Raw genomic sequence first — 26,842 nt, forward strand, 5'->3', positions numbered from 1 at the left:
ATTCGGCTCGTACAAAACTATTAATCAACGGGAACTTGGGTGATCCTATTCAAATGTTCTGAGGGACTCGACAGGGATGCCCGTTGTTCCCTTTACTTTTTAATCTTGTTCTGGACCTCTTGTTAAGAGTTCTACAATCTTGTTTGTCACCTCTTCTTTCCAAGCTGGAAGACTTTGGTAAAATTTCTGGTTTCTCTATATATCATTCTAAGCCTACGGTAATGTCCTTGAGTCCCTCCCTTAGTAGATCTATGTTGGATGTGGGTAATTTAAAATGGGCGACAACTGATATCTCCTATTTAGGAATTTGTCTGCCTAAGAATATCTCTGATTTATATAATATAAACATTAAACAAACAATAGATGCAGCTCTTAAGGAATTATATACTTGGCAACATTTGCAACTATCCTATTTAGGAAGAGCAAACCTTATAAAAATGATTACTTACAGGTCTTACCAGTAGTATTTACTAAAATGGATATTAAAAGAATCTGGCAACCTTTAGACAGTTTATTTGGGGGGAAAACAGAAACCTCGCCTAAGTCTTCAACTACTACAGAGAAATAAGTCTGAAGGTGGTATTAATTTTCCAAATATGGAAATTTACAACTATGCTGCTGTTTGTCGACATATTAAATATTGGATTTCCCACTCTGAACTACACTCCAATTATGCAGTTGAGAAATTCTTTCTTACTAATATGGATCAGCTGCTCTCACTCTGTAAGTGACAGCGCCAGGTGTATATATTGGTATTACATAATATGGACCTGGTCTGTTATTTGCATCTTCATAAATTTGAAATCCCATCCGATGCATAAGATAATCCTCTATTAATGTCAGCATGGTCAGTTTGGCACACGGTCCACAACAATTGGAATCTTAATGCTTCCTATTCTTTATTTCTCCCTTTATTGGGTAGTATATATTTCTCCTGTGGACTGGGTGAACCGCTTGGATCTGGCCTTTCAATCCTCGATTAACACTAAGGGAGCCATCTCTATGTTTTATAAAATATTGCGTACCCCGTATTATGAGGGACACTATGAAACTGGTATAACTCGGTGGCAGAGACACTTTCACGATCTTAATGAATTGACCATTTGAAAAGTGCTTTTATATTCTAATCATGTCTTACCATCCATTATGTATCAAGAAATGTTTTTCAAAAATTTTTATAGGGTTCATTTGTCACCTTCCTGTTGCCATCTTATAGAAATGTCGTCCACATCAATTTGTTTAAAATGTGCCCAACCTGACGCTACTCTCTACCACTGTCTATGGGATTGCATTCATATTAATGAATTCTGGCTTCAAGTAAAACAATTTGCAATCTCGGAACTAGTAAATTTTTTACCACTGTCTCCAGAGTGGGCCATTTTTGGCATATTGACAACAACCTCTAGAATATCACCAGGTTGTCATAAATTACTTCTGATTCTCTCAGCTGTGGCGAAAAAATGTATCCTTCAGCAATGGATACACCCCTCCCCTCCTTCATTACAAATGTTCAGAGAAAAACTTTTTTACGTATTCAAGATGGATTGGATGTAGACCGCATTACATAAAGAACAACGCATTGAGAAATTCTTTGAGGTCTGTGAATCTTTTATTGGCACATTAGACATTTCAATAAAAAGACAAATTCATAACTGTTTCAAAATGACTTTGTGGTATGAGACTAAAATATTTTTATCCGATCCTCCTATGCAATTTAGTTGATAACCTGTGTTAAACACAGGGAAAAACTGGGCTACAGGCAATCATTCTTCTTTTCTTTCTCTCGCTCTGTTTCATTTCTTTCTCTATGCCCCCCTTTTTTCCCCCTTTCTCCTAGTTGTAACCTTTTGGGAGACTGATAATATTTTTTTTTCTCCTGCATACTTTATGTATACTTGTTATACAAATTACTGATATTTCTGTAACTTTTATGTTGAACAGCAAAAGACTTTATGTTTTGATCTAGAATGTCATGCATTTACTTGACATTACGATTGTAATATATATTGCTATTATAATTAAAATGTTAAAACTCAATTAAAACATTTTGAAAAAAAAAAAAAAAAAAACTTACCTAGATCTAAGTTAATGAAATGTCTTCATTTTTCTTTTTCTAATTTGGGGTGATTCAGAGGTGGTCGGAGATATAGCGCTATGCATGTATAATAATATTTAAATGATGACATTTTCTGGTTGGTAACTGGGGGGATCGCTACTAGTCGCAGTTGTTTAGTGGGCATGTTGGTGTCAGTGACTGTATCTAAAGACGCAGCTGTACTGATACCGTTGGCTAATTGTCACATTATGTGCCAGGGCAAACTTAACATATAGGCACACTGGGCAGCTGCCCTCGGTCCCATGATTCTAGGGGCATTCGAGCAGGATCAGGATCGTGCCCCCATAGCTATTCGGGAGGCAGGTAGAGAATGTTGCCTGGCTGCTCTGATTGTGAGTTAAACATTATCAATGTGTCTAGGCAGCATTCTCTACCTGCTTACCAGCCTGCAGCTGTACAGAGAATGGTTGTCAGCTTGCTGATTGGTGGATAGCTGTGCTGACAGCCATTCACTGTATGGAAGCATGTGGAGAGATAGTGTGGAACCGCAGGAGGAGTACGTTTTGAGTTTTTTTACATTACCCTGAATGGATGGGTAGGAGCTCCAGTGCATTGCTTTGCTGAGGGCCTACAATGCTGTTAAGATGGCTCTGTTCATGCCATAGCCAGAGGGTATCTCAACAGGGCATACATCAGCCGTGGCATTAGCATAACAATGCAGTAGCGGCTGCAACAAAAGTTGCAACTGCTACTGCAACTGCGTCCACATCTGAATCTCCCCTCTGTCGCCAGTGTAGCTATAAAAAAAACACAATATAAGATTTAGATCAGTGGTTCCCAAACTCAGTCCTCAAGGACCCATAACAGTCCGGGTTTTAAGTATATCCATGCTTGGCCAAGGGGACTTAAATAGTAATGCAGTCACATTGATTTAACCATCTATGCTGATCCATGGATATATTTAAACCTGGTCTGTTAGGGTTACTTGATGACTGAGTTGGGAAACAACTGGTCTAGACCAAACTTACCTAATTTTCCTTTCCGTGTTTTGGGAGATCAGGGGTGGGCCAGGTGGGAGAGGCACAGCAAATTGCAGAATCACATTGTTGCCCCCTTTTATTAGAGGGTATCTACTCTCCCAGGTGCACTGCCAGGGCTGGTGCTAAGTGCTCAGCAAAGGGATGCATGCAAAGCCAGGAGGAGCTAGGCTGGAGAGGTGCTATCCCTGCTCTGTATCTCTGATGATGTTCCCTGCTGTGTCCAGGACCTGAAAAATGGGGAGTGAGCTACTCTGGAATGATGGGTTGAGCTACTACATACTGAGGGGTTGTAGCTACATGGGACCATGCTGCTACAGAGAAGGATGAGCTGCTACAGATCCGGCCAATCAGACTTTGTTAAGTGGAAGAAAAGTATGTGTATGTGTGTGTGTGTGTGTGTGTGTGTGTGTGTGTGTGTGTGTGTGTGTGTGTACATGTATGTATGTGTGTGTATGTGTCCGGGCATTGTGTGTATAAGTGGCACTTCTGTGGGCACTTATACACATAATGTGTATAAGGGACACTACTACTATGGACATTATGTGTATAAGCAGCATTACTACTATGGGCAGTATGTGGATAAACGGCACTACTACTATGGGCATTATGTGTATAAGTGGCACTTCTACTGGGGGCATTATGTGTATAAGGGGTGCTACTACTAGGGGCATATGTTTATAAGTGGCACTTCTCGGCATTATGTGTATATGCGGCACTATTACTGAGGGGTTTCACATAATCACAGTGGACAACTTGAAACCTCATTCCAAAAAGAGGTGACAGCTTCACATTCCCACCATATGTGGAACAGGGCACCTTTAGATCTTTTACAGTGCCAACAAGCAGTATTGCGTAGGCATATTTGTGAATTATCATGATGCAAATATACCTGCAAAAAATGAGTTTACAATGATTCTCCTCCAAAGAGGCAGCAAAATAATTCATACAATATATGTTGCTTAGTTTACTTAACACAATGTGATTTTGCCCATGACCCAAATCTTGGTCCCACTTTATTGAATGGGACCTCTTCCAAGAGGATTTTCTAGATGTCTCCACTTTATTTCTCCCCAAGGTTTAGTACATAGAACCCATAGTCTACCATCGACTACCAGATGTCCAACACAACAAGAAACTCTGGCTGATGGAAATCTAGATTATTGCAATTAGAGGGAAGATATCGAAGACACACCTTTCACCTGCCAAAGTTTTGTCCAACAAACTAGAGTTGGGCCTCTTATGGATTTTTGTAGCCAAGTTAGGATAGGAAGAAGAATCTCTTGACCAGACCTTTCCGCCTCTAAGCTCTGTCTTGAACCATCACTCCTGGTCCAGTAGTAAACTGTTTAGTACAGTACATAACAAATATTATTTAACAGGGCAAAAAATAAGGCCATTGAGAAATAGTCCCCATAACGATGGGTTTTGCAGGGTCTGTACATCAGTAATGGAGAATATGTACATACAGTATTTGGACTGATTCTAAATTGAACCCAGGCGCATTCATGCCTGTGTTTATTGACATTCATCTGCCTATGACTTTATGCAAATTGCACTGCAAAGCCCTTCCCTGGTGTACATCTGTGCCACTGAATGTGAAAGGACTAAGATGCACGCTGTCAGTATCCATAGACACTGAAATACCAATGGCTGCAGCATCAAATCTTGCACCAGCACTATGGGTGGTGCAGTTTATTCCATCCACGTTTTCCTCCTATATGAGTAGTTATGCATCTGTGTATGCAACCACTTTCACCAACATTCCTGCAACTCTCCCATAACAAGCCTATAAGATGGACCATCTCTGTGCGTGTGCTAAGCAACCTCCATGTCACTGGTCTGGAATGGCAGCTACATTTCCAACATACCTCTTGTCACGATCCGGGTATCTGGACGCCATTTCTTACCCATCAGATGCCTCCTAAGGCTGGCTCAGCGCTCCAGGACCGGATCCCATCTGTTATCCTGATGTGTACATTCCTGTATCCTCTCCTGTCACTCTGGGACGCTGTCACAGTAAACGCCATATTACACCTGGCATGGCGTCTCCCGCGGCCTCCGCCGCTGTCCCTGAACTTCTGCATGCAGAGTGTCTGAGTGGCGATTACGTCAGCCGCGGCCTCCGCTGTGTCCGCGTGGTTGGATGTGCATCTGTCAGCCTGGCGCCTCCTGTCTCCGATGGCCGGCGCCGCCATTACTGTTTTCATTACCACATGGATTATAAACCAAACTTCCCTCCAAGTGTCTGCATGGGCGCAGCCATCTTGGATTCTGTCAGCTGATCATTTCCACCAATCTGTTCTCAGTATTGATAATCTGCATAATTGCCTAGCCAATCCCTTCCTTGCTGCAGGTATAAATACACTGTGCCTGAGCAAGGAAGGCGTCAGTGCTTTGGTTGTCAAACCTAGTTCCTGTTTGTCTCTCTCCTGTGATTGTCTTCCAGGTTCCAGCTCCTGTCTCAAGACTTCCACCATAGAGACCCGCACCAGCATTCCACCTGCGGTGTAGCCTGACTCTCCAATTCATTGTGGATTCATCTGTTTCCAGCTACAACATTACCTGCTTCCAGCTCAGCTTCCAGCAGAGTACAGCTTCCCTTAAAGGGCCGGTGTCCTTTCTACACTTTACCACTCTCCACCGGTATTATTATTTCTCCGCTCTCAAGTTCTACATTTCAGTTCATATTTCATCGCTCCCAAGTTCATTTATTATTTAACTGGTTCCAGCCAGTATCCACTCCGTGCTAACAACAGTCTGGTTCCAGCCAGTATCCACAGCAGCTGTTTTATCTTCAGCAACCCAGCTTTTCCTGGAACACCAGCTGGCACAATCCTGGGTTATCTCCATTGCTACAGTCGGGCCTGGTAAGGACTTTCCATCTAGAAGATCATAAGAACTATCTCACACTACCAGTGCCCTGTGGCTCCTGCCATCCTGTAGTACCCAGGAACTGTATTTATTCTTTGCTGACTTTTACGTTTTCTTTTACTGCTGCTGTGTTGCGGAGTTGTCATAATAAACATCATTGACTTTTATCCAAGTTGTCGTGGTCACGCCTTCGGGCAGTTATTATTCATGTTACTTACATGTCCAGGGGTCTGATACAACCTCCCAGGTTCCGGTACATCTCAGCCCCTACAACTGAGGCTGCCTCCCGTCAGCTCAGGCCCTTAGTTGTGACAGTAAGCACTGACCTAATGAATCCAGCCGGAGACCAGGATCAAGCGGCCAGGCCGATGCAAGAACTGGCAGCCCGACTAGAACATCAGGAGGCTGCACAGGGCCACAACATCCGCTGTCTCCAGGATCTCTCTACTCGGCTGGATGGGATTCAGACAACTCTCCGTGGATCAGGCGCGTCTGGTGCGTCAACCACAGTGACTCCAGCTATAACCCCACCCACCTTACCCATTTCTGCTCCACGTCTTCATCTTCCAACGCCAGCAAAATTTGACGGATCTCCAAGATTCTGCAGGGGATTTCTCAACCAGTGTGAGATTCAGTTTGAGCTACAACCTGGCAATTTTCCCGGTGACCGTACAAAAATTGCCTACATTATTTCTCTTCTCAGTGGCTCAGCCCTTGATTGGGCATCACCGTTATGGGAGAGGTCCGACACCCTGCTATCTTCCTACACTGCCTTCGTGTCAACATTCAGGCGCATCTTCGACGAGCCAGGCCGGGTAACCTCAGCTTCATCCGAGATTCTCCGTTTACGCCAGGGGTCACGTACTGTAGGACAATATCTGATACAGTTCCAGATCCTGGCATCCGAACTGGCATGGAACGACGAGGCCCTGTATGCTGCATTCTGGCATGGCTTATCTGAGCGTATTAAAGATGAGTTAGCTACCAGAGACTTACCTTCTAAGTTAGATGAGCTAATCTCACTCTGCACGAAAGTTGATTTACGTTTCAGAGAGAGAGCAACTGAGCGTGGAAGATCATCTGCTCCAAAATCCTCTGCTCCTCCTCCTCGTCAACTGTCACCATCTAAAGATGAGCCCATGCAACTTGGCCGTTCCCGTTTAACTCCTGCTGAGCGCCGAAGACGTCTCTCCGAGTTTCTCTGTCTCTATTGTGCAGCTCCGTCTCACACCATTAATGCCTGTCCCAAACGTCCGGGAAACTCCAAATCCTAGCTCGCCAAGGAGAGGGCCGGCTAGAAGTAATGATCTCCTCTCCATCTCCTCAAGATTGTAATCTCCCAGTCTCGCTTCAAGTTGCTCAACGTTATCGGAACGTCATTGCCCTCCTTGATTCCGGAGCAGCTGGGAACTTTATTACCGAAGCCTATGTTAAACGGTGGTCCCTACCCACCGAGAGACTTCCTTCGTCCATTTCTTTAACTGCCGTGGATGGCAGCAAAATTTTTGATGCAGTTATTTCTTTAAGGACTCTACCAGTTCGTCTGAGAGTGGGAGTTCTTCATTCCGAACTTATTTCTTTTTTAGTGATTCCAAGAGCCACACATCCTGTGGTCCTGGGCCTTCCATGGCTCCGTCTTCACAATCCTACAATTGATTGGACGACTACGCAAATCCTGGCATGGGGTTCCTCCTGTGCTGAGACATGTTTGTTTAAAGTATTGCCTGTCTGTTCTTCCTCCCCCAGGTCGTCTGATGTTCCACCTCCTCCATATCAAGATTTCACGGATGTGTTCAGTAAAGCTTCTGCTGATATCCTTCCTCCTCATAGAGAATGGGACTGTCCGATTGATCTCGTTCCAGGGAAGGTTCCACCTCGAGGCCGAACTTATCCGTTGTCTCTGCCTGAGACGCATTCTATGGAGGAATATATTAAAGAGAACCTAGCAAAGGGGTTCATTCGACCTTCTTCTTCTCCAGCCGGCGCAGGCTTCTTTTTTGTAAAAAAGAAAGATGGTGGTCTGCGGCCGTGCATCGACTACAGAGGTTTGAACGACATTACCATCAAGAACCGTTATCCTTTACCCCTGATTACTGAGCTCTTTGACAGAGTTAGCGGAGCTACCATCTTTACAAAGCTGGACTTGCGAGGTGCATACAATCTCATCCGGATCCGTGAGGGTGACGAGTGGAAGACCGCCTTTAACACCCGTGACGGACATTATGAGTACCTCGTCATGCCCTTCGGATTGAGCAATGCTCCAGCTGTCTTCCAGCATTTTGTCAATGAGATCTTCAGAGACATTTTATACCGTCATGTCGTGGTCTATCTAGACGATATCCTCATTTTTGCCAACGATTTAGAGGAACATCGTTTCTGGGTTAAAGAGGTTCTGTCCCGTCTCCGTGTCAATCATCTCTATTGCAAATTAGAAAAATGCGTCTTTGAAGTCAAGTCCATTCCGTTTCTAGGGTACATTGTGTCCGGTTCCGGACTAGAGATGGATCCTGAGAAACTACAAGCAATCCAAAATTGGCCGGTACCCTTAACCCTCAAAGGGGTCCAGAGGTTCTTAGGGTTCGCCAACTATTACCGAAAGTTTATACAAGACTTTTCCACCATTGTGGCGCCTATTACTGCTTTCACTAAGAAGGGTGCTAACCCGTCCAAGTGGTCTGAAGAAGCCATGCAAGCATTTCATCTTTTAAAACAAAGGTTCATCTCTGCGCCTGTTCTGAAACAGCCTGACATCGACTCTCCTTTCATCTTAGAGGTGGATGCCTCCTCCGTTGGAGTAGGAGCGGTGTTATCTCAGAGGGCTAAAGATGGCCATTTACACCCTTGCAGTTTCTTCTCCCGGAAGTTCTCCCCAGCTGAGCGCAACTATGCCATTGGCGACCAGGAGTTGCTAGCCATCAAGCTCGCTCTAGAAGAGTGGAGGTATCTGTTGGAGGGAGCTTCTCATTCAATCACCATACTTACAGACCACAAGAACCTTTTATACCTGAAGGGCGCACAATGTCTCAACCCTCGTCAGGCCAGATGGGCACTTTTCTTTTCCAGGTTCGACTTTAAACTCCAGTTCTGTCCGGGCTCTCAGAATCGCAAGGCCGATGCCCTTTCCCGCTCATGGGAGCAAGAAAATGAGTCAGAGTCTTCAGACAAGCATCCTATTATAAATCCGTTGGCATTCTCCACGGTAGGGATGGACTCTACGCCCCCATCAGGGAAAAGTTTTGTGAAACCGATGCTAAGGAAGAAGCTCATGCATTGGGCCCATGCTTCCCGTTTTGCCGGACATACAGGTATCCAAAAAACCCTGGAGTTTATCTCTAGGTCCTATTGGTGACCAACTCTGAAAAAGGACGTCTTGGAGTTTATTGCATCTTGCCCAAAGTGTGCCCAACATAAAGTATCCCGCCAGTCGCCTGCGGGGCAACTGGTTCCACTATCCGTTCCCCGTCGACCATGGACCCACTTGTCGATGGATTTCATTACAGACTTACCCATGTGCAACAAGTTCAATACCATCTGGGTGGTAGTTGACCGGTTCACCAAGATGGCACACTTCATTCCTCTCACCGGTCTTCCGTCAGCTTCCAAGTTGGCTCAAGTATTCATACAAGAGATCTTCCGACTCCACGGTCTTCCTGAAGAAATTATCTCAGATCGAGGAGTTCAATTCACAGCCAAATTCTGGCGAAGTTTATGTCAAGTCCTCCAAGTCAAGCTAAAGTTTTCCACGGCTTACCATCCTCAGACCAATGGTCAAACCGAGAGGGTGAATCAGGACTTGGAGGCCTTCCTCCGCATCTATGTGTCCTCCTCTCAAGATGACTGGGTTCAATTACTTCCCTGGGCCGAGTTCTGTCATAACAACCAGTATCATTCTTCATCTGCTTCAACACCATTCTTCACTAACTTTGGATTCCACCCTAAAGTCCCTGAGTTCCAACCGCTTCCAGCAACTTCTGTTCCCGCAGTGGATATCACCTTGCATCAGTTTGCCAATATCTGGAAGAGCGTACGATCAGCTCTGCTCAAGGCATCGTTCAGGTACAAGAAGTTTGCGGATAAGAAGCGTCGAGCAGTTCCTGCTCTCAAGGTGGGTGATCGGGTATGGTTATCCACGAAGAATTTGAGGTTAAGAGTTCCCAGTATGAAGTTTGCACCTCGCTATATCGGTCCTTTCAAGATTGAACAAGTCATCAATCCTGTTGCTTACAGACTCCAGTTGCCTCCCTTCTTAAAAATACCCAGGACATTCCATGTTTCCCTGTTGAAACCGCTGATCTTGAATCGGTTTCATTCCTCACTTCCTCCAACTCCGAAAGTCCAAACTCAACGAGGCGTTGAGTATGAAGTGGCCAAGATCCTGGACTCACGTCACCGTTACGGTCAACTACAATATCTTATTGACTGGAAGGGTTATGGTCCTGAGGAACGTTCATGGACCAATGCTTCTGATGTCCATGCTCCTGCCTTGGTCCGGAGATTCCATTCCAAGTTTCCTCAAAAGCCAAAGAAGTGTCCTGGGGCCACTCCTAAAGGGGGGGGTGCTGTCACGATCCGGGTATCTGGACGCCATTTCTTACCCATCAGATGCCTCCTAAGGCTGGCTCAGCGCTCCAGGACCGGATCCCATCTGTTATCCTGATGTGTACATTCCTGTATCCTCTCCTGTCACTCTGGGACGCTGTCACAGTAAACGCCATATTACACCTGGCATGGCGTCTCCCGCGGCCTCCGCCGCCGTCCCTGAACTTCTGCATGCAGAGTGTCTGAGTGGCGATTACGTCAGCCGCGGCCTCCGCTGTGTCCGCGTGGTTGGATGTGCATCTGTCAGCCTGGCGCCTCCTGTCTCCGATGGCCGGCGCCGCCATTACTGTTTTCATTACCACATGGATTATAAACAAACTTCCCTCCAAGTGTCTGCATGGGCGCAGCCATCTTGGATTCTGTCAGCTGATCATTTCCACCAATCTGTTCTCAGTATTGATAATCTGCATAATTGCCTAGCCAATCCCTTCCTTGCTGCAGGTATAAATACACTGTGCCTGAGCAAGGAAGGCGTCAGTGCTTTGGTTGTCAAACCTAGTTCCTGTTTGTCTCTCTCCTGTGATTGTCTTCCAGGTTCCAGCTCCTGTCTCAAGACTTCCACCATAGAGACCCGCACCAGCATTCCACCTGCGGTGTAGCCTGACTCTCCAATTCATTGTGGATTCATCTGTTTCCAGCTACAACATTACCTGCTTCCAGCTCAGCTTCCAGCAGAGTACAGCTTCCCTTAAAGGGCCGGTGTCCTTTCTACACTTTACCACTCTCCACCGGTATTATTATTTCTCCGCTCTCAAGTTCTACATTTCAGTTCATATTTCATCGCTCCCAAGTTCATTTATTATTTAACTGGTTCCAGCCAGTATCCACTCCGTGCTAACAACAGTCTGGTTCCAGCCAGTATCCACAGCAGCTGTTTTATCTTCAGCAACCCAGCTTTTCCTGGAACACCAGCTGGCACAATCCTGGGTTATCTCCATTGCTACAGTCGGGCCTGGTAAGGACTTTCCATCTAGAAGATCATAAGAACTATCTCACACTACCAGTGCCCTGTGGCTCCTGCCATCCTGTAGTACCCAGGAACTGTATTTATTCTTTGCTGACTTTTACGTTTTCTTTTACTGCTGCTGTGTTGCGGAGTTGTCATAATAAACATCATTGACTTTTATCCAAGTTGTCGTGGTCACGCCTTCGGGCAGTTATTATTCATGTTACTTACATGTCCAGGGGTCTGATACAACCTCCCAGGTTCCGTTACATCTCAGCCCCTACAACTGAGGCTGCCTCCCGTCAGCTCAGGCCCTCAGTTGTGACACCTCTGAAATGTTCATCTTCCATGTGCCTCAATCACACTATCTGGATACATGTGCAGTGCGCCATATGCACATATGCACAGAAGAAAAAATTACTCCACTCGGTCCAACTCTGGCAATGCGTCTGACTCAGAATCAGACCCATTGCATCTGCATTCTATGGTGCTTCTACCTCCCCATAAGGTCCTGGAGACACTGTAATGCCCCAGCCTGGGACCACCACATGTAGCACTCTAAGTAGCAGTAGTAATAGAGAGAAGTGTACTACTGCAGCCATTATATTTATTTTTTAAAGGTAACCTAATATTATTAACATGTCAAGTTTTGGTATAGAATACTGTATTATTGTTAACATGTCTATATTGAAATAAATGTGCAGCCATATGGGGAATTATACACCGTTAGGAAAAAATCAAATAGCAAATAAAGGGAGCAATTTGCATTATGATGCAAATGTCATTCTTTATTTAAATTGGTTCATGATGTATCTTCGACGCAGCAGATCTGAGAAGATTTGGTAGTGCAGCAGTAGTCATATACAGTATTGTAATGAGATGCCCTTTGTTGGCTTCTCAGATCTGCTGCATGCATCTGATGTCTAGGCATTGATGAACATTGGTTTGGCTATCAGACCTCTGAACGGTTGCTCAGAATGTTCACCACAACAAAGCTGCCGGTGCCAGGGAAACTGTTGCTGAGGATGCATTCGTTGGCTTCAATCAACACACCCCAACACGGTCCTTTGTTTTAATTGCCACTCTCCATCATCTTCCCCAACTGGTGTTACAAGACTATCATGGCACATGTGCAGGGCAGCTCAGCCACATGCATAGAACACAAACCATCAACAAATGGAAACTGCGCCCACCTCTGGATCATGCCCCATGTGCTATAAGAAAGTGTCTGCATGACCATTGCCCCTCAGATTATTACAATAAAGGAAGGAGGTCACCAACCTGAATATCAGAGAGAAAGTTGCTATTTTTGGGTTTGCTACAAACTTCTGTTATCTAGGAAATTACTAATACAAATATATAAAATACATGCTAAATAAGCAAACCTAGTGAAGTCATAAAAGAACATAATATGTGGAAGTGGACTGTGAAATTACAGACATTTCATACTATTTAAAAACTCCATTTACTCATCTCCCAAAAATCTAGACTTTGTACTGAGCTTGCCGAAATGATCAGTAAGATAACTTTGCTGTGATTCACTAACTTGCTTGTGCTTCAAACAAATATTTGCTGTTAAAGATAACACAATGCCAAAAAGTCCATCACTTTTCCATGCACTCCTTCACTTTACTTTGCTCTGCAGGAACTGTAAATATTACACAGTACAAAGTACTTTGTGCATAAGCCGAGCAAAAGAGCATGTTCTTTAGACAATGAATTTACTGGCTCGGATTTATAGTGCTCTAAATATAGACTTCTCATCTGGGGTCTACAAAATTTTGCTAGTGATAGTAACTGGTAATTCAGGGCCTGATCCAGAAATAGATTTACACAGCAGATGTGTCCAAAGATGATATTATGCTACAAACACCTCCTGCCGGCTTCTGTGATCTGCTGCTGCATCCCAACATACAGCCTGTCAATCAGGCTGTGGCTTAGGGGGTACTGTGCCCGATGCAGCAGGACCCGATCTGCATATGTGCAGCTAAAGCTAACATTGCAGATGTATGTATTTCATTGGGACAGCTCTACATTGCAAGAGATGTCCCAGCAGGTAAGAAATGACAATGTGTTTTAGGCATTGAAACTCTGGAACAACTCTGCTTGTTGTCGTGATTATTTTATTTCTCTTAATCTCACAGGACCTGCCTAAAAAATTCTGGCCTTTGCTTTAATAAAGTACTGTAAGTACGTGAGTAAGTAGTCTGACACACCGTTTCCTCTGATCTCAAAGATACAGAGGAGGTCATGTGATGTGAACGTTGGCTGCTCTGGACAGAGAATAAGAAAAAGTTCAGTCTTGTTCTTCTCTTTTAAGACCAATGGTGATCACTTGCAGCCTCAGCACTTATTCAGTTAGAACTGGGGACATGGTGGAATCTGGCAGGAAAAAAGCAGAGAAGAAGAGGAAGATGAGGCATAAAGCAGAGAACAAAACTGATAGGACTTTTGAGACATAGGGCTAGATGCATCATCGCTTGGAGAGTGATAAAACGGAGAGTGAAAAAGCACCAGCCAATCAGCTCCTAACTGCCATGTCACAGGCTGTGTTTAAAAAATGTCAGTTAGGAGCTGATTGGCTGGCACTTTTTCACTCTCCATTTTATCACTTTACAAGCGATGATGCATCTGGCCCGTAGGAGCTAATTCAGTAAGGATTGCAAATTCTGCTAATTAGTTAGCATGCTTTTGTTAGCATGCTGGGTGCCACCCATCGCAGGGCAAGGCCGCCCAGCATGCTGACCGCCGCCACCACCCCCCTTCAACAAGCAGAAATTATGAACACATCGCAATTTCTGCTTGTTAACAGAAATTAAGGATGCCTCCTGCCGGCGCAGCTTAGCTGCGCCTGCAGGAGGCTCGCGTTCATGTTCCCAATCGCGGCGGCTACGAGTGACATCACGCAGCCACCATGATCACGCCCCCACCACACCCCCATTCATGCCGCACCGCCCCCCGTTTGCCGGCATTTGCCCCCGCAACGCTCTGTCTACTCCCTGAAAACGGAGCGTTGCCACCCCCGCCCTGCGACCGCATCTGCCTGATTACAGCACCGCAGAAAATGCAGGCGCATGAGCGGGGCGGGCGCTGCGCATGCATCCGCATCTTTTTCTCATTTTTTGCAGTTGGATTGCACATTGCGATCCAACCTGAATAAGGCCCATAGAGCAGAAAGGAGCTGGGGTTTGCAGAGGAGGGCTCAGAAGCCTAGGGCTACCTGCTACCCATCACAGCCATAGACCATTCCAAGCCAACTTCACATTGAAGAGTAATTTGCCAGAACTTCACCTCCCACAGTTGCTAGTTACTTACTGTAGCCTATGAGATTTTGGGCAGGTATTGTGTCAGAAGAGGCTTCTACCAGTTGCTTGCTCAGTGGGCATAAAATTCAAACATTTAGTTTAAACTTAGGGGATATGTACTAAGCCTTGGGGAGAGATAAAGTGGACGCAGGTAAATTACCAGCCAATCAGCTCATAACTGTCATTTTTCAAACACAGCCTGTACCATGGCAGTTAGGAGCTGATTGGCTGATCACTTTATCTCCGTCCACTTCATTTCTCTCCAAAGTTTAGTTCATAGACCCATTAGTCACTTTTTGATAATTTCTATAATTTAACATATAAATGATAGAAGTACGATGAATTTAGTGTCTCTTTAGACTTTGGAAAAAATTGTCAAACATGTAAAGCTACTGTGTCACTAATATAAAAGTAAGCTACTAGTACAGGAATAGTACAGAATCGAAAAATAAAAGTGGAGCCAGGAAGAAGTCTGGCCTGTTTCCAACATGCATGCGCAGTTGGAGCCAATGGCCTTCATTCCGAGTTGATCGTTAGCTGCTTTCGGTCGCAGCACAGCGATCAGGCTAAAAATCGGCTTTTCTGCGCATGCGTATGGGCCGCCGTGCGCACGCGCAAAGTACTTTCACACAAAACTATGCAGTTTTACACAAGGTCGAGCGATGCTTTTCAGTCGCTCTGCTGATCATTGAGTGATTGACAGGAAGTGGGTATTTCTGGGTGGTAACTGAGCGTTTTCCGGGAGTGTGCTAAAAAAACGCAGGCGTGTCAGGCAAAAACGCAGGCGTGCCTGGGAAAACGGGGGAGTGGCTGGCCGAACGCAGGGCGTGTATGTGACGTCAAAGGAACTAAACTGTCTGCAGTGATCGCAAGGAAGGAGTAGGTTTGGAGCTACTCAGAAACGGCATGAACATTTTTTCGAGCAGTTCTGCTAACCTTTCGTTCGCACTTCTGCTAAGCTAAGATATGCTCCCATAGGGCGGCAGCTTAGCGTTTGCACTGCTGCTAAAAGCAGCTAGCGAGCGATCAACTCGGGATGAGGGCCAATGTGCAAACCATCCGCCCAACGACTCCTATTGCTAAGGTGACAGGACAGACCTTGCTGGAAAAAGAGCAGAACCCGCCATGCCATTAGTAATGGGTTAATTATGTATGGAGGACTATATGTGTGTGTGTGGGCGGGGGGGGGGGGGGGGGGCAGAACGGGGGGAGGAAGCTTAGCATGAAAGGGCAACCGAGGGGAGCAGAGAGAGAAAGAGCAGCAGGCAGGGGCAGGTGAAGATCGAGATAGAGTGGGGGTGGGTGGCAGAGCAGCAGATGGAGGGTGGGGTGTCTGAGTGGTGGGCGGAGCAGCAGACTATGGTGCCCCAATATTGGAGTATGTTGATGGTCTCCCACAGCAATAGTTCTGAGTTAAGTGTGTACTTATAAATACTGTTCTGCTTAATGCTGCTAATGGGTAAACCCTCACACCTCATTTCAGCTTTTTCTTCGTATATAAAAATAACATGCAATAATAAAAACTTGCTTGTGTGACTGTCAACATGCAAGAAATTGCATTCAACACTCATATCAAAGCTTTACTATGTGAACATGTTCTTGGTGACAGCCCAAAAACAGTAACAGAAGATAAAATGTTACTTGTGGATTTATGACTTCCCAATTCCAGCGGCTTGGATTTTTATGATTATAAAGCAGTAAAAACACTTATATGATTGAGCCAATGAGTATTTCTTGTTTCATTGAATAATATATAAAGAGATTCTGAAGTGTAAAACTATTTTTTTTATTCTGGTTGTTTTTGTTAAAAACTGAAGGAATTTTCCAACTTTTGCAATGAGTGCATTCTTACTGTGGGGCTTTAAAGTTCTTGTGATGTGGTTTATTCAACATTGTATCGGTCCATTATAGTTTTTATACATATGCTTATCTCTACCTACATCCATATATGTAAATGTTTAGAAAATGTAGCAATTTCTTGCTGTACATTACATTCAAGGAAATCTAGGAGTTTATTTAACAATGTCTAGATAAAATTCTGAGATAGAAGGAAACGCGTTGACAGAAGAAGCATTTGTGACTGCATTCCTTTGCTAATCAGGCTTTTTCAATTGTATCACCCATAGGAACTTTTTAATCCACCTATTGTAGCTTCTGTATTTTAACTGTAAGTTCACACTCTTCTAAGTTGCAATTTAATGCCGCAGTGAATCCTCTAGCTGACATCTATAGGTGAACTACACCGCAATTACAGGGATAGTAGTATAAAACAGCCAGCGGGTGCTGATAATGGCAAGCCGGGACAAAGACACCTACAGTGTATATGCACTGGGGTATGGCTGTCAAAGTCAACCTGAAAAAGGTCGACAGTGTTTAGGTTAACCCCAAAAGTTTGAGAAGCACAAGGTCGACACCCGGAAAAGGTCAAAATAACAAAAAGGTCAACACAGGAAAAAGTCGACACGATATATATATATATATATATATATATATATATATATATATTAGTGATGAGCGGATTCGGTTTTACTCGGTTTTACTCGGTTCTCAAAACCGAATCTTATTGGCTCACTGATGTCACGTGTTTTGGATAGCCAATAAGATTCGGTTTTGAGAACCGAGTAAAACCGAGTAAAACCGAATCCGCTCATCACTAATATATATATATATATATATATATATTTATTTTATTTTTTATTTTTTTGGTGTCGTTTAGTGACTGGGAACCCTGGCCCTCATTCCGAGTTAATTGCACCAAGCAACTTTTTGCTGCTGCTGCGATCAACTAATCTCCGCATAATGGGGGAGTGTATTTTAGCGTAGCAGGGCTGTGATCGCTTGTGCAGCCCTGCTATGCTAAAACAGTTTCCTGCAAAACAAGACCAGCCCTGGACATACTTACCCTGTGCGACGGATCCAGCGATGATGGGCACGGCTTTTACGTCAGACATCCGCCCTCCGTTCGCCTGGACACACCTGCGTTTTCCTTACCACTCCCCGAAAATAGCTCCAAGCTGTGACTTGCCGCCCCGTAATGCCTCCCTGCAGTCAATCTTCTTGCGGTCGCCGCTGCGACCGCTTTCTTCGTAGTCACCATCATTGCACCGGGCAACGATGCTCGTGCGCATTACAGCCCCCGCACGTGCACAGTAGTGACCAGGTCGCAGCTGTGCGAATGAAAGCACGCTGCGATCGTGTCGGAATGACCACCCCAAACTGGTGCACAGCGGTCCCTTGCATGGCTCGCTTTGCTTACCATGTTTCGGTCAAGGTTACTATTCCCAGTCGTAGTCCACATCGACTGGTAAAGTATTAAAAAAGAGTCAAAAAAAAAAAACTTTAAAAATAAAAAGTCATGTTGACCATCGACTTCTCGAATTTCCGCTCATATCGACCTTTTGACCATGCCAACCAAATACCTGTCAAACATTAGTGGTCGCAGTGGCGGAACTAGTGAGCGGTGGGCCCAGGTGCGACAAAATGCTTTGGGCCCCCCATCCCATCCAAGTCCACCCCCTCACCCCTGGAGAGGATCTGGTGAGGGGGACCTGCTCAGGGCCAGAGAAATGGATACCTAGCAACAGTGCCGTAACTAGACATTTTAGCACTGTGTGCAAGAAACGGCATCGGAGCCCCACCCCTGCGTGGCTTCGTGGGGAAGGGGTGTGGCCACAAAATAATACCAATTCATAAAACGGTGCACAGTAGTCTCCATTATTCAAATTACGCCGCACAGTAGCACCACTACACCAGGTAGAGACCCTTTTACACCTTACGGCGGACAGATTCCTCTTTTTACACATTACAGCAGACAGCGTCCCCTTTTTACACAATTACGGCAGACAGCGTCCCCCTTTTTACACATAACGGCAGACAGCGTGCCCTTTTTACACATAACGGCAGACAGCGTGCACTTTTTACACATAACGGCAGATAGCGTCCCCTTTTTACACATAACGGCAGACAGCGTGCCCTTGTTAAACATAGCGGCAGACAGCGTGCCCTTGTTAAACATAGCGGCAGACAGCGTCCCCTTTTTACACATAACGGCAGACAGCGTGCCCTTGTTAAACATAGCGGCAGACAGCGTGCCCTTGTTAAACATAGCGGCAGACAGCGTGCCCTTTTTACACATAGCGGCAGACAGCGTACACTTTTTACACATAACGGCAGACAGCGTGCCCTTGTTAAACATAGCGGCAGACAGCATACACTTTTTACACATAACGGCAGACAGCGTGCCCTTTTTACACATAACGGCAAACAGCGTCCCCTTTTTACATATTATGGCAGACAGCGTGCCCTTGTTACACATTACGGCAGACAGTGTGCCCTTGTTACACATTACGGCAGACAGCATCCCCCTTTTTACACATTGCGGCAGGCAGATTCCCCCTTTTTACACATTGCGTCAGGCAGATTCCCCCTTTTTACACATTACGTCAGGCAGATTCCCCCTTTTTACACATTGCGTCAGGCAGATTCCCCCTTTTTACACATTGCGGCAGGCAGATTCCCCCTTTTTACACATTGCGGCAGGCAGATTCCCCCTTTTTACACATTGCGGCAGGCAGATTCCCCCTTTTTACACATTACGGCAAGCAGATTCCCCCTTTTTACACATTGCGGCAGGCAGATTCCCCCTTTTTACACATTACAGCAAGCAGATTCCACCTTTTTACACATTGCGGCAGGCAGATTCCCCCTTTTTACACATTACGGCAAGCAGATTCCCCCTTTTTACACATTACGGCAAGCAGATTCCACCTTTTTACACATTGCGGCAGGCAGATTCCCCCTTTTTACACAGTGCGGCAGGCAGATTACCCCTTTTTACACATTGCGGCAGGCAGTCCCCACTTTTTACACATTACGGCAAGCAGATTCCCCATTTTTACACATTGCGGCAGGCAGATTCCCCCTTTTTGCACATTGCGGCAGGCAGATTCCCCCTTTTTGCACATTGCGGCAGGCAGATTCCCCCTTTTTACACATTGCGGCAGGCAGATTCCCCCTTTTTACACATTACGGCAAGCAGATTCCCCCTTTTTACACATTGCGGCAGGCAGATTCCCCTTTTTACACATTGCGGCAGGCAGATTCCCCCTTTTTACACATTACGGCAAGCAGATTACCCCTTTTTACACATTGCGGCAGGCAGATTCCCCCTTTTTACACATTGCGGCAGGCAGATTACCCCTTTTTACACATTGCGGCAGGCAGTCCCCCCTTTTTACACATTACGGCAAGCAGATTCCCCATTTTTACACATTGCGGCAGGCAGATTACCCCTTTTTACACATTGCGGCAGGCAGATTCCGCCTTTTTACACATTGCGGCAGACAGTCCCCCTTTTTGTAGATGGAAAGAAAGAAAGAGAAAGAAAGAAAGAAAGAAAGAAAGAAAGAAAGAAAGAAAGAAAGAAAGAAAGAAAGAAAGAAAGAAAGAAAAGAAAGAAAGAATTATACTTACCCTCTCCGCTGGCTCAGGCTCCTCGGTGCAGCTTCTGGTCATGATTCCTGGGCAGGAGAGAAGGAGGAGGAGGGAGGTGGAGGAGGGAGCCGCGGCAGCGCTGTGTTATTGGTGGAGGCGCTGCTGCTCCTCTGCTTCACTATAGGCTGTTCTTGGAAGACAGCCTATAGTGAAGCAGAGGGACAGCAGCAGCAGCGCCTCAACCAGTAACAAAGCGCTGCTGCGGCTCCCTCCTCCACCTCCCTCCTCCTCCTTCCCCCCGGTACCGCTGCGCTCCTCTCCTCTCTCTCCGGGTGGCTGTGTGCTGCGGGCAGCGGTTGCCTGCAGCACACAGCGGCATGTAATGAGTCAGTTTGACTCATTACATGCTTTGGGCCCCTGGACAATGGCGGGCCCCAGTGCAACGCACTGGTTGCACTGGCGGTAGTTCCGCCTCTGAGTGGTCGGCCTAATGACTGTTGACCTTATCCAACTCGACCTAGCATCCGGATACTATTCACTGAATGTGTCCTCCCTACTGCAAACTATAAATTCTATCATTTGTGGCACTGAGATGGCGTTTGAGATCCACATACTGTTGGAAAATGCGTGTACTGTTGGCAATTGTATGGCAAAGTAATGATACTAACCAGGAATGCCCTGAATGCAGTGAACAGCAGAGTACTTAACCAGTGAAGTGTTTTTTTTCTAGCCATAATCTGGATGTACAGCTGTACTCACAGCTATGCATATAACATGCTCTCAGCATGGAGCAAATCATACAGATGACCGGCCGATGACTGCATATAAGTAGCGGTGCAGGATGCAAGCGGCACCAGAGGTTGTAGCAGTAACAGTGTTTGTGGAATCACAGGATCTCACAGGGCTAAGTGGAATACATCTGTAACCCCCTTATTTGCACTTACCTAGGAGACTGCAGGGATATTTCAGGCATGGACAAAGCAACTATTCAGTGTGACCCAAATGCTGGGTACACACTAATAGATATATCTGCAGATCAGTTGATCTGCAGATATATCTATGGACGTACCGGGCAGTGTGTTGACCATACACTGCCCAATCCGTCGGGACTGATGTCATGAACTGGGTGGCCTTGTACACATGCCTGCCCAGTTCAGCTGTCAATCACCGCCGGCTGCTGAAGCTTGTGTTACGAGCGGTCGCCTGACCACCCGTACACACACAATGATGCGCCAATATATCGTTAGATATATTGGCCGTTGGCTGTGCTGCGGGACCGGCGCGATATGTCTGTGAACGACAGCGTTCACAGACATATTGCTCATACACACTGGCTGACGGACCAGCGATATATCGGCCGTTCAATAGAACGGGTGATAGATCAGCCAGTGTGTACGCACCATAACAAGCAATTATTGGTACTACAGGTGTAACTAGAGATTTGTTAGGGGGAGTAATGCTAATATAAAATTTTATTGTAGAGATGTGCGGGTTCGGATTTACTTGGATTTACTCGGTTTTACTCAAATCTGAAAAACAGCATCTTATTGGCTATGGGCTGTCACACAGAGGCGGAACTCCGGGAGGCAGCGGAGTCGGCTGCCGCCGGGCTCCTGCCCTGAAGAGGGCGCCTCGCCTCCATGTGAGTTCTTCTGTGCAGCCCGCAATGAGTCAAACTGACTCATTCCTGTAAGCCGCGGGCTGTAAAGAGGCCACTCCAGTGCTAATCCAGGGAGAGTACGCTGGTGCGCGCCTGCTGTGGAAGTTAGGAGAGGAGCTGCTGCTGCCGCTGCTTCGCTGCTGTTGAAAAGGGGGGGACGGGACGGATGGACACACGTGCGAGGCAGTGTTCAAGAGCTGGTACCACGCTTGCCTTGGATTCCACTCCCTAATTGCGCTCTGCCTCCGGTAATTTGGGATGAGAGAAGAGCCTTCTTTCACTACACAAGGTATCCATCTATGCTTCCTTTCTCCCTCTGTGAGTGCACTGCCAGTATACTGTATGTATGTTTGTATATAAATATATATATATATATATATAAAACCAGTCACAATGACCCCCATTCTGCCTCATCCCATCCTCCAGACCTCTGTTGCTCCATCCGCCCCCCCCCCCCCATTTGCTAAGTCCTTCTGCCCGCCTGCGACCATCCTTCCCCAGCTCCCTCCCATAATTACTTGTCCTCCCGCAGGGAATACATATGTTTTACCGACAGACGGGATGCCGCAGTATCGGTTACATAATAGACCCTACATCACTATCAGCTCCAGGCCCATGTGGACCCTAACCTGGCACTGGTCTGCTGCGCCTGCTGGGATGTATCATTAGCACAAGGTTAATAATGCAGCCAAACCTCCACAAATGCAGTTTTCATAGGTTTGGCGGCTTACTACTTACCCACCAAGCCTAGACCCTAGGGCTTGGATGCTGTGGGCAACGCCAACTTTAGATGGGCTTCTATCACATTTCCCATTGGACCCCTCCCAGGCCCCCCAGCGGGGCACGTCAGCCCACGCATGCACAGATAGGACTCCGGGTCATACACCGCGAAGTCCTACTGTATCATGGCAAAGAATAGCTCTCACCGCAAGAGCTGTCCTTTGGAAATTTCTTCATGCATACGCCATTATGCTTGCAAAGAATGGCAGGATATATATAAATATATATAGCCTGCAGGATCAATAGTGGTGCCCCTATGTGTGTGTGTGTGTGTATATATATATATATATATATATATTTATACATATATATATTTGCCTCTATATAGGGGGGCACCTATGTTTATCTTGCCTCCGGGCGTCTAGGACGAACTTACGCCACTGCTGTCACATGCTTTGGATAGCCAACAAGATAAATCCGAATTAATCCAAACTTGCAGTTTTGCAAAAAAAAAGAGTAAATCCGAACCTGAACCCACACATCTTTAGTTTATTGTTGTACTGCAGTCTCATTTGTTATTACAGGGACAAAGTAGAGGGGTTTTACATTCAATTAAGGCAACCCTGTAATGGCCAGTGTCATCAGGGATAAAGCCATTTGTAGGAGACACTTGCTCCCAGCCTACTAGGCTGAGGCAACAGCATGAGGAAAAGACTGCCTATTTGAGCACTAGGAGAGAAAGCCACTGGCTGTACTATAGTAGACAGCTGCAGCAGTAAGGAAGAGCATGAGAAAAGGGGGATGAAGCTACCCACAGTGCAGACTCTCAGGCAGAGCAAGCAAGGCAGATCTCTCCCCTGAGCTGGGGATAAAATGCTGGAGACACATATTGGCCATGAACTGACAGGACATACCTGTTGATGCTCTGTGTGATACTGAAATAGAGATCCAGCCAGCGCTGTCCAGGTGCTGTAAAAATTCACAGAGGCTACGAGAGATAAACCAGCCAATCAGCTCTTAGCTGCCATGTTACAGACTGTGGGGTCTATTTACTAAGCATTGGATAGAGATAAAGTGGATAGAGATAAAGTACCAGCCAGTTCCTAACTGCCATGTTGCAGGCTGTGTTTGAATAATGACAGTTAGGAGCTAATTGGCTGGACCTTTATATTTCTCCAAGAACATCTCCCTCTTAGGGGAGATTCAAATGTTTGAAAAGTCGGTTAGGAGTCTGTTTTTTTCCTATCTAATAGACAGGAAAAAACAGACACCCAACTGCCTTTTCAAACATTTGAATCTCCCCCTAAAAGTTTGTTACCACTTAACACCAAGCCCAGCTCAAACTGTAGTCATATTCAACAGGGAATGGGACATCTATCTAAAATAATACTAATAATACTAACCCCTGCAACATGAGGCTATTTTATACATATTAACCACTAAAAGGAGCATTCTATTGATAACTACTAAAAGAAGATAAATGACGACAAGTCAAATATAGAAAAAGGGCTCCTAGCTAATTGATTTTGAGGATTTCTGTGCACCACCAACAGCAGCTACTAACTGTACCCAGTAGAGTTATTTAATATTTGATTTATGTGAACCACCAACAGCAGCTACTAACTGTACCCAGTAGAGTTATTTAATATTTGATTTGTGAACCACCAACAGCAGCTACTAACTGTACCCAGTAGAGTTATTTAATATTTGATTTATGTGACCCACCAACAGCAGCTACTAACTGTACCCAGTAGAGTTATTTAATATTTCTAATATATGTATGGTATATAAGTAAGTTGAAGGGAGTGTCTATGTATGCAGGTGTGAGAGAAGGTTAGAATTGAGAGTAGGAGCAGTGTTTATTATTATATAAAGAATTTAAGTCATTTATTCCTCCAAAGGTAACAAGGTTGGTGGGGGTAAAGAAGAGACAGTAGAATGGTTAGTAGTCTGTAAGGGTAAACTAAAGTTTAGGAAAACAAAACTTTTTTTGCCATCATACTATTTATGTTATTGGATCTTTTACATTAATGATATGTGATATGTATTTAGAGTGTAGAGAATTGTGAAGTGATGTTGAAATTTCACTGCTTGAATATATTTTTCTTATGCATCTGATGAAGTCCAGGAGTTTCCAGATAATAATGTTTATAACTGCTATTAAAGTTATCCAATTATATCACTCGTAATACACCTGTATAGAAAAGGGATGGATAAGGGGTTTCCCAAGGTAGCCCACTTTATTCTAAATAAAACAAAACTTGGGTGGAGGCACAGAATGACTGAAAATGTAAAACTTAGCAGTGTAAGTTTTGAAACCAACTGCAAAGAACAGTTTTAAGGTGATCCACTGTTACACATCCGTGTCCAACGATGATGCTCTAACTTAGAGACAAGATGGTGGAGCACGTGTGCAGAAGTATAGAAGACGGCCATGTTGGTTATGGAATGAAGCCAATATGGAGACTGCGCAAGAGACAGCCGGCAAGTACTGAGATGGCAGGCGGGGACTAAAACACGCTGATGTGCAGAAGGTGCTCCCTCCTAGGAGTCTCCTGCAAAATACAACTCTGCACCAGCTGATAATTAATTTGCACTGTTCTATACCTGTGGTTATTACAAGTGGATCCTTGTGAATTTTTTGATAATGTTCTCTAGTGGGTGAACATATTTTGCTTACTATAAGGTTAATGCAGCAGTTCAGTGTATTCACATTTTAGAATATGTTTTATTAATAATATACATGAAATATAGACTTTGTGTAGTTTATTTGTGTCTAGTTATATTGCTAAATGTTGTTTTGTTGATTCAAAGATAAGCCTTGTATCTTCCCTACCAATAAGAATATATTACACTTTTTAATATGATAATACCATATTAGCACAGTCAGTCTTTCTATTTATCAGTGCATCTCATTACGGCGAAAATTGTGTCTTTATTTTCATCATCAAGAATTGTATACATAGCATTTGTTTTTTAATTGCAAACTTTTTTTAATAACATTTTTGATAATATTGTTATATTTCCATTTTTTATGATATACGGGATGTTATACTCTGAAATGTAAAGTATTTTTGTGTTTGAGGTAAAGTGAAACTTTGATCTGTTTTGTTGCAATGGATATTCATTTCAAAATAATTTGTAGAATTTTTAGATATCTTTTTAAGTGTCTTTTTTGTTTTACTATGTACTTTATGGTTAAGGATCAATAGATCTACAGTAAGAAGGTCTACAATCATTAGGTCGACACCATATGGTCGATAATTAAAAAAAGGTCAACATGAACAAAAGGTCGCCATGGTCATTATGTTGATCTATGAAAGGTCAACACAGGAAAAGGTCGACAGGTCTAAAAGGTCAACATGGAAAATGGTCAACACAGGAAAAGGTCGACACACAATTTTTGCATTGTTTGGTGTCGTTTTTGCTGTTTGAGCACGTGGACCCTAATTAATGCATTGCATCCCCTTATGTTACTATTCCCAGTCATAGTCCACGTGGATGGTAAAGTACTGTATGAAGAAGTTTCAAAAAGTGAAAAAAATAAAAAAACTCATATCGACCATATGTATGTCAACCATTGGCATGTCAACATTTTGTACCTGTCGATCATAAGCACTGTCTACCTTTCATAGGTTGACTTAATGACCATGTTGACCATGTCGACCTAATGCGTGTCGACCATATGGTATATATGATCTACTGACCATATACCGTACTGTACTCATACAAAAAATGTATATAAATAATGAAACTTTCATTTGGTTCTCTAGTCTAGTAATTATATATTTTTCATCTAGAATAATTATCTAGGGGGAAAAAAACATTTTATTTTATGATTTTTAATATATACCAGTATACCAAGTTTATGTCATTGCTTTTGCTCCTTCATTCTCCTGTATCTGGGTATAAATTTTAACTTTTATTTTTATTTTATTTTATTTAGATATGCTCTAACATTAGAGGGCTGTGACAGAGTTGTTCTGGGTCTTCTAGCAGAAAAATCCTGGTGATGTTGGATTCAGAGAACCCACCTTATGTGGTAAAGCACAAATACAATGAGACAAAGTAATGAGACAAGTATACGAGACAAGCTTCCCAATTACAATCACTGAAAGTACTTTTAACCTTAGGAGGGAAAATGCTATGGTAAATGATCTATACCTGAGGCACCTCCTATTGCTTGGCAGTAAATGACCCAAACTTAGTAAC

The 26,842-nt window shown here is 44.5% G+C and overlaps 1 protein-coding gene across 5 annotated transcripts in view; it reads left to right on the forward strand.

Annotated features, from left to right (window-relative positions):
• Nucleotides 1-26,842, forward strand: part of LOC135047335 (bile acid receptor-like) — a 116,030-nt gene that overhangs the window by 15,967 nt on the left and 73,221 nt on the right. The window contains exon 2 of one of the 5 annotated variants that reach the window (XM_063955441.1): nt 26,577-26,672. The exons of 2 other annotated variants lie outside the window; for them this stretch is intronic. In XM_063955441.1, the coding sequence (XP_063811511.1) occupies nt 26,643-26,672 (30 nt within the window). In that variant the 5' untranslated portion in view covers nt 26,577-26,642. Of the gene's footprint in view, nt 1-26,576; nt 26,673-26,705; nt 26,780-26,842 lie in introns of those variants that run through there. 2 more of the 5 variants (XM_063955444.1, XM_063955443.1) reach the window with 2 other exon arrangements.

The sequence above is a fragment of the Pseudophryne corroboree genome, chromosome 2 (genome assembly GCF_028390025.1).
Source record: "Pseudophryne corroboree isolate aPseCor3 chromosome 2, aPseCor3.hap2, whole genome shotgun sequence".
NCBI lineage: Eukaryota > Metazoa > Chordata > Amphibia > Anura > Myobatrachidae > Pseudophryne > Pseudophryne corroboree.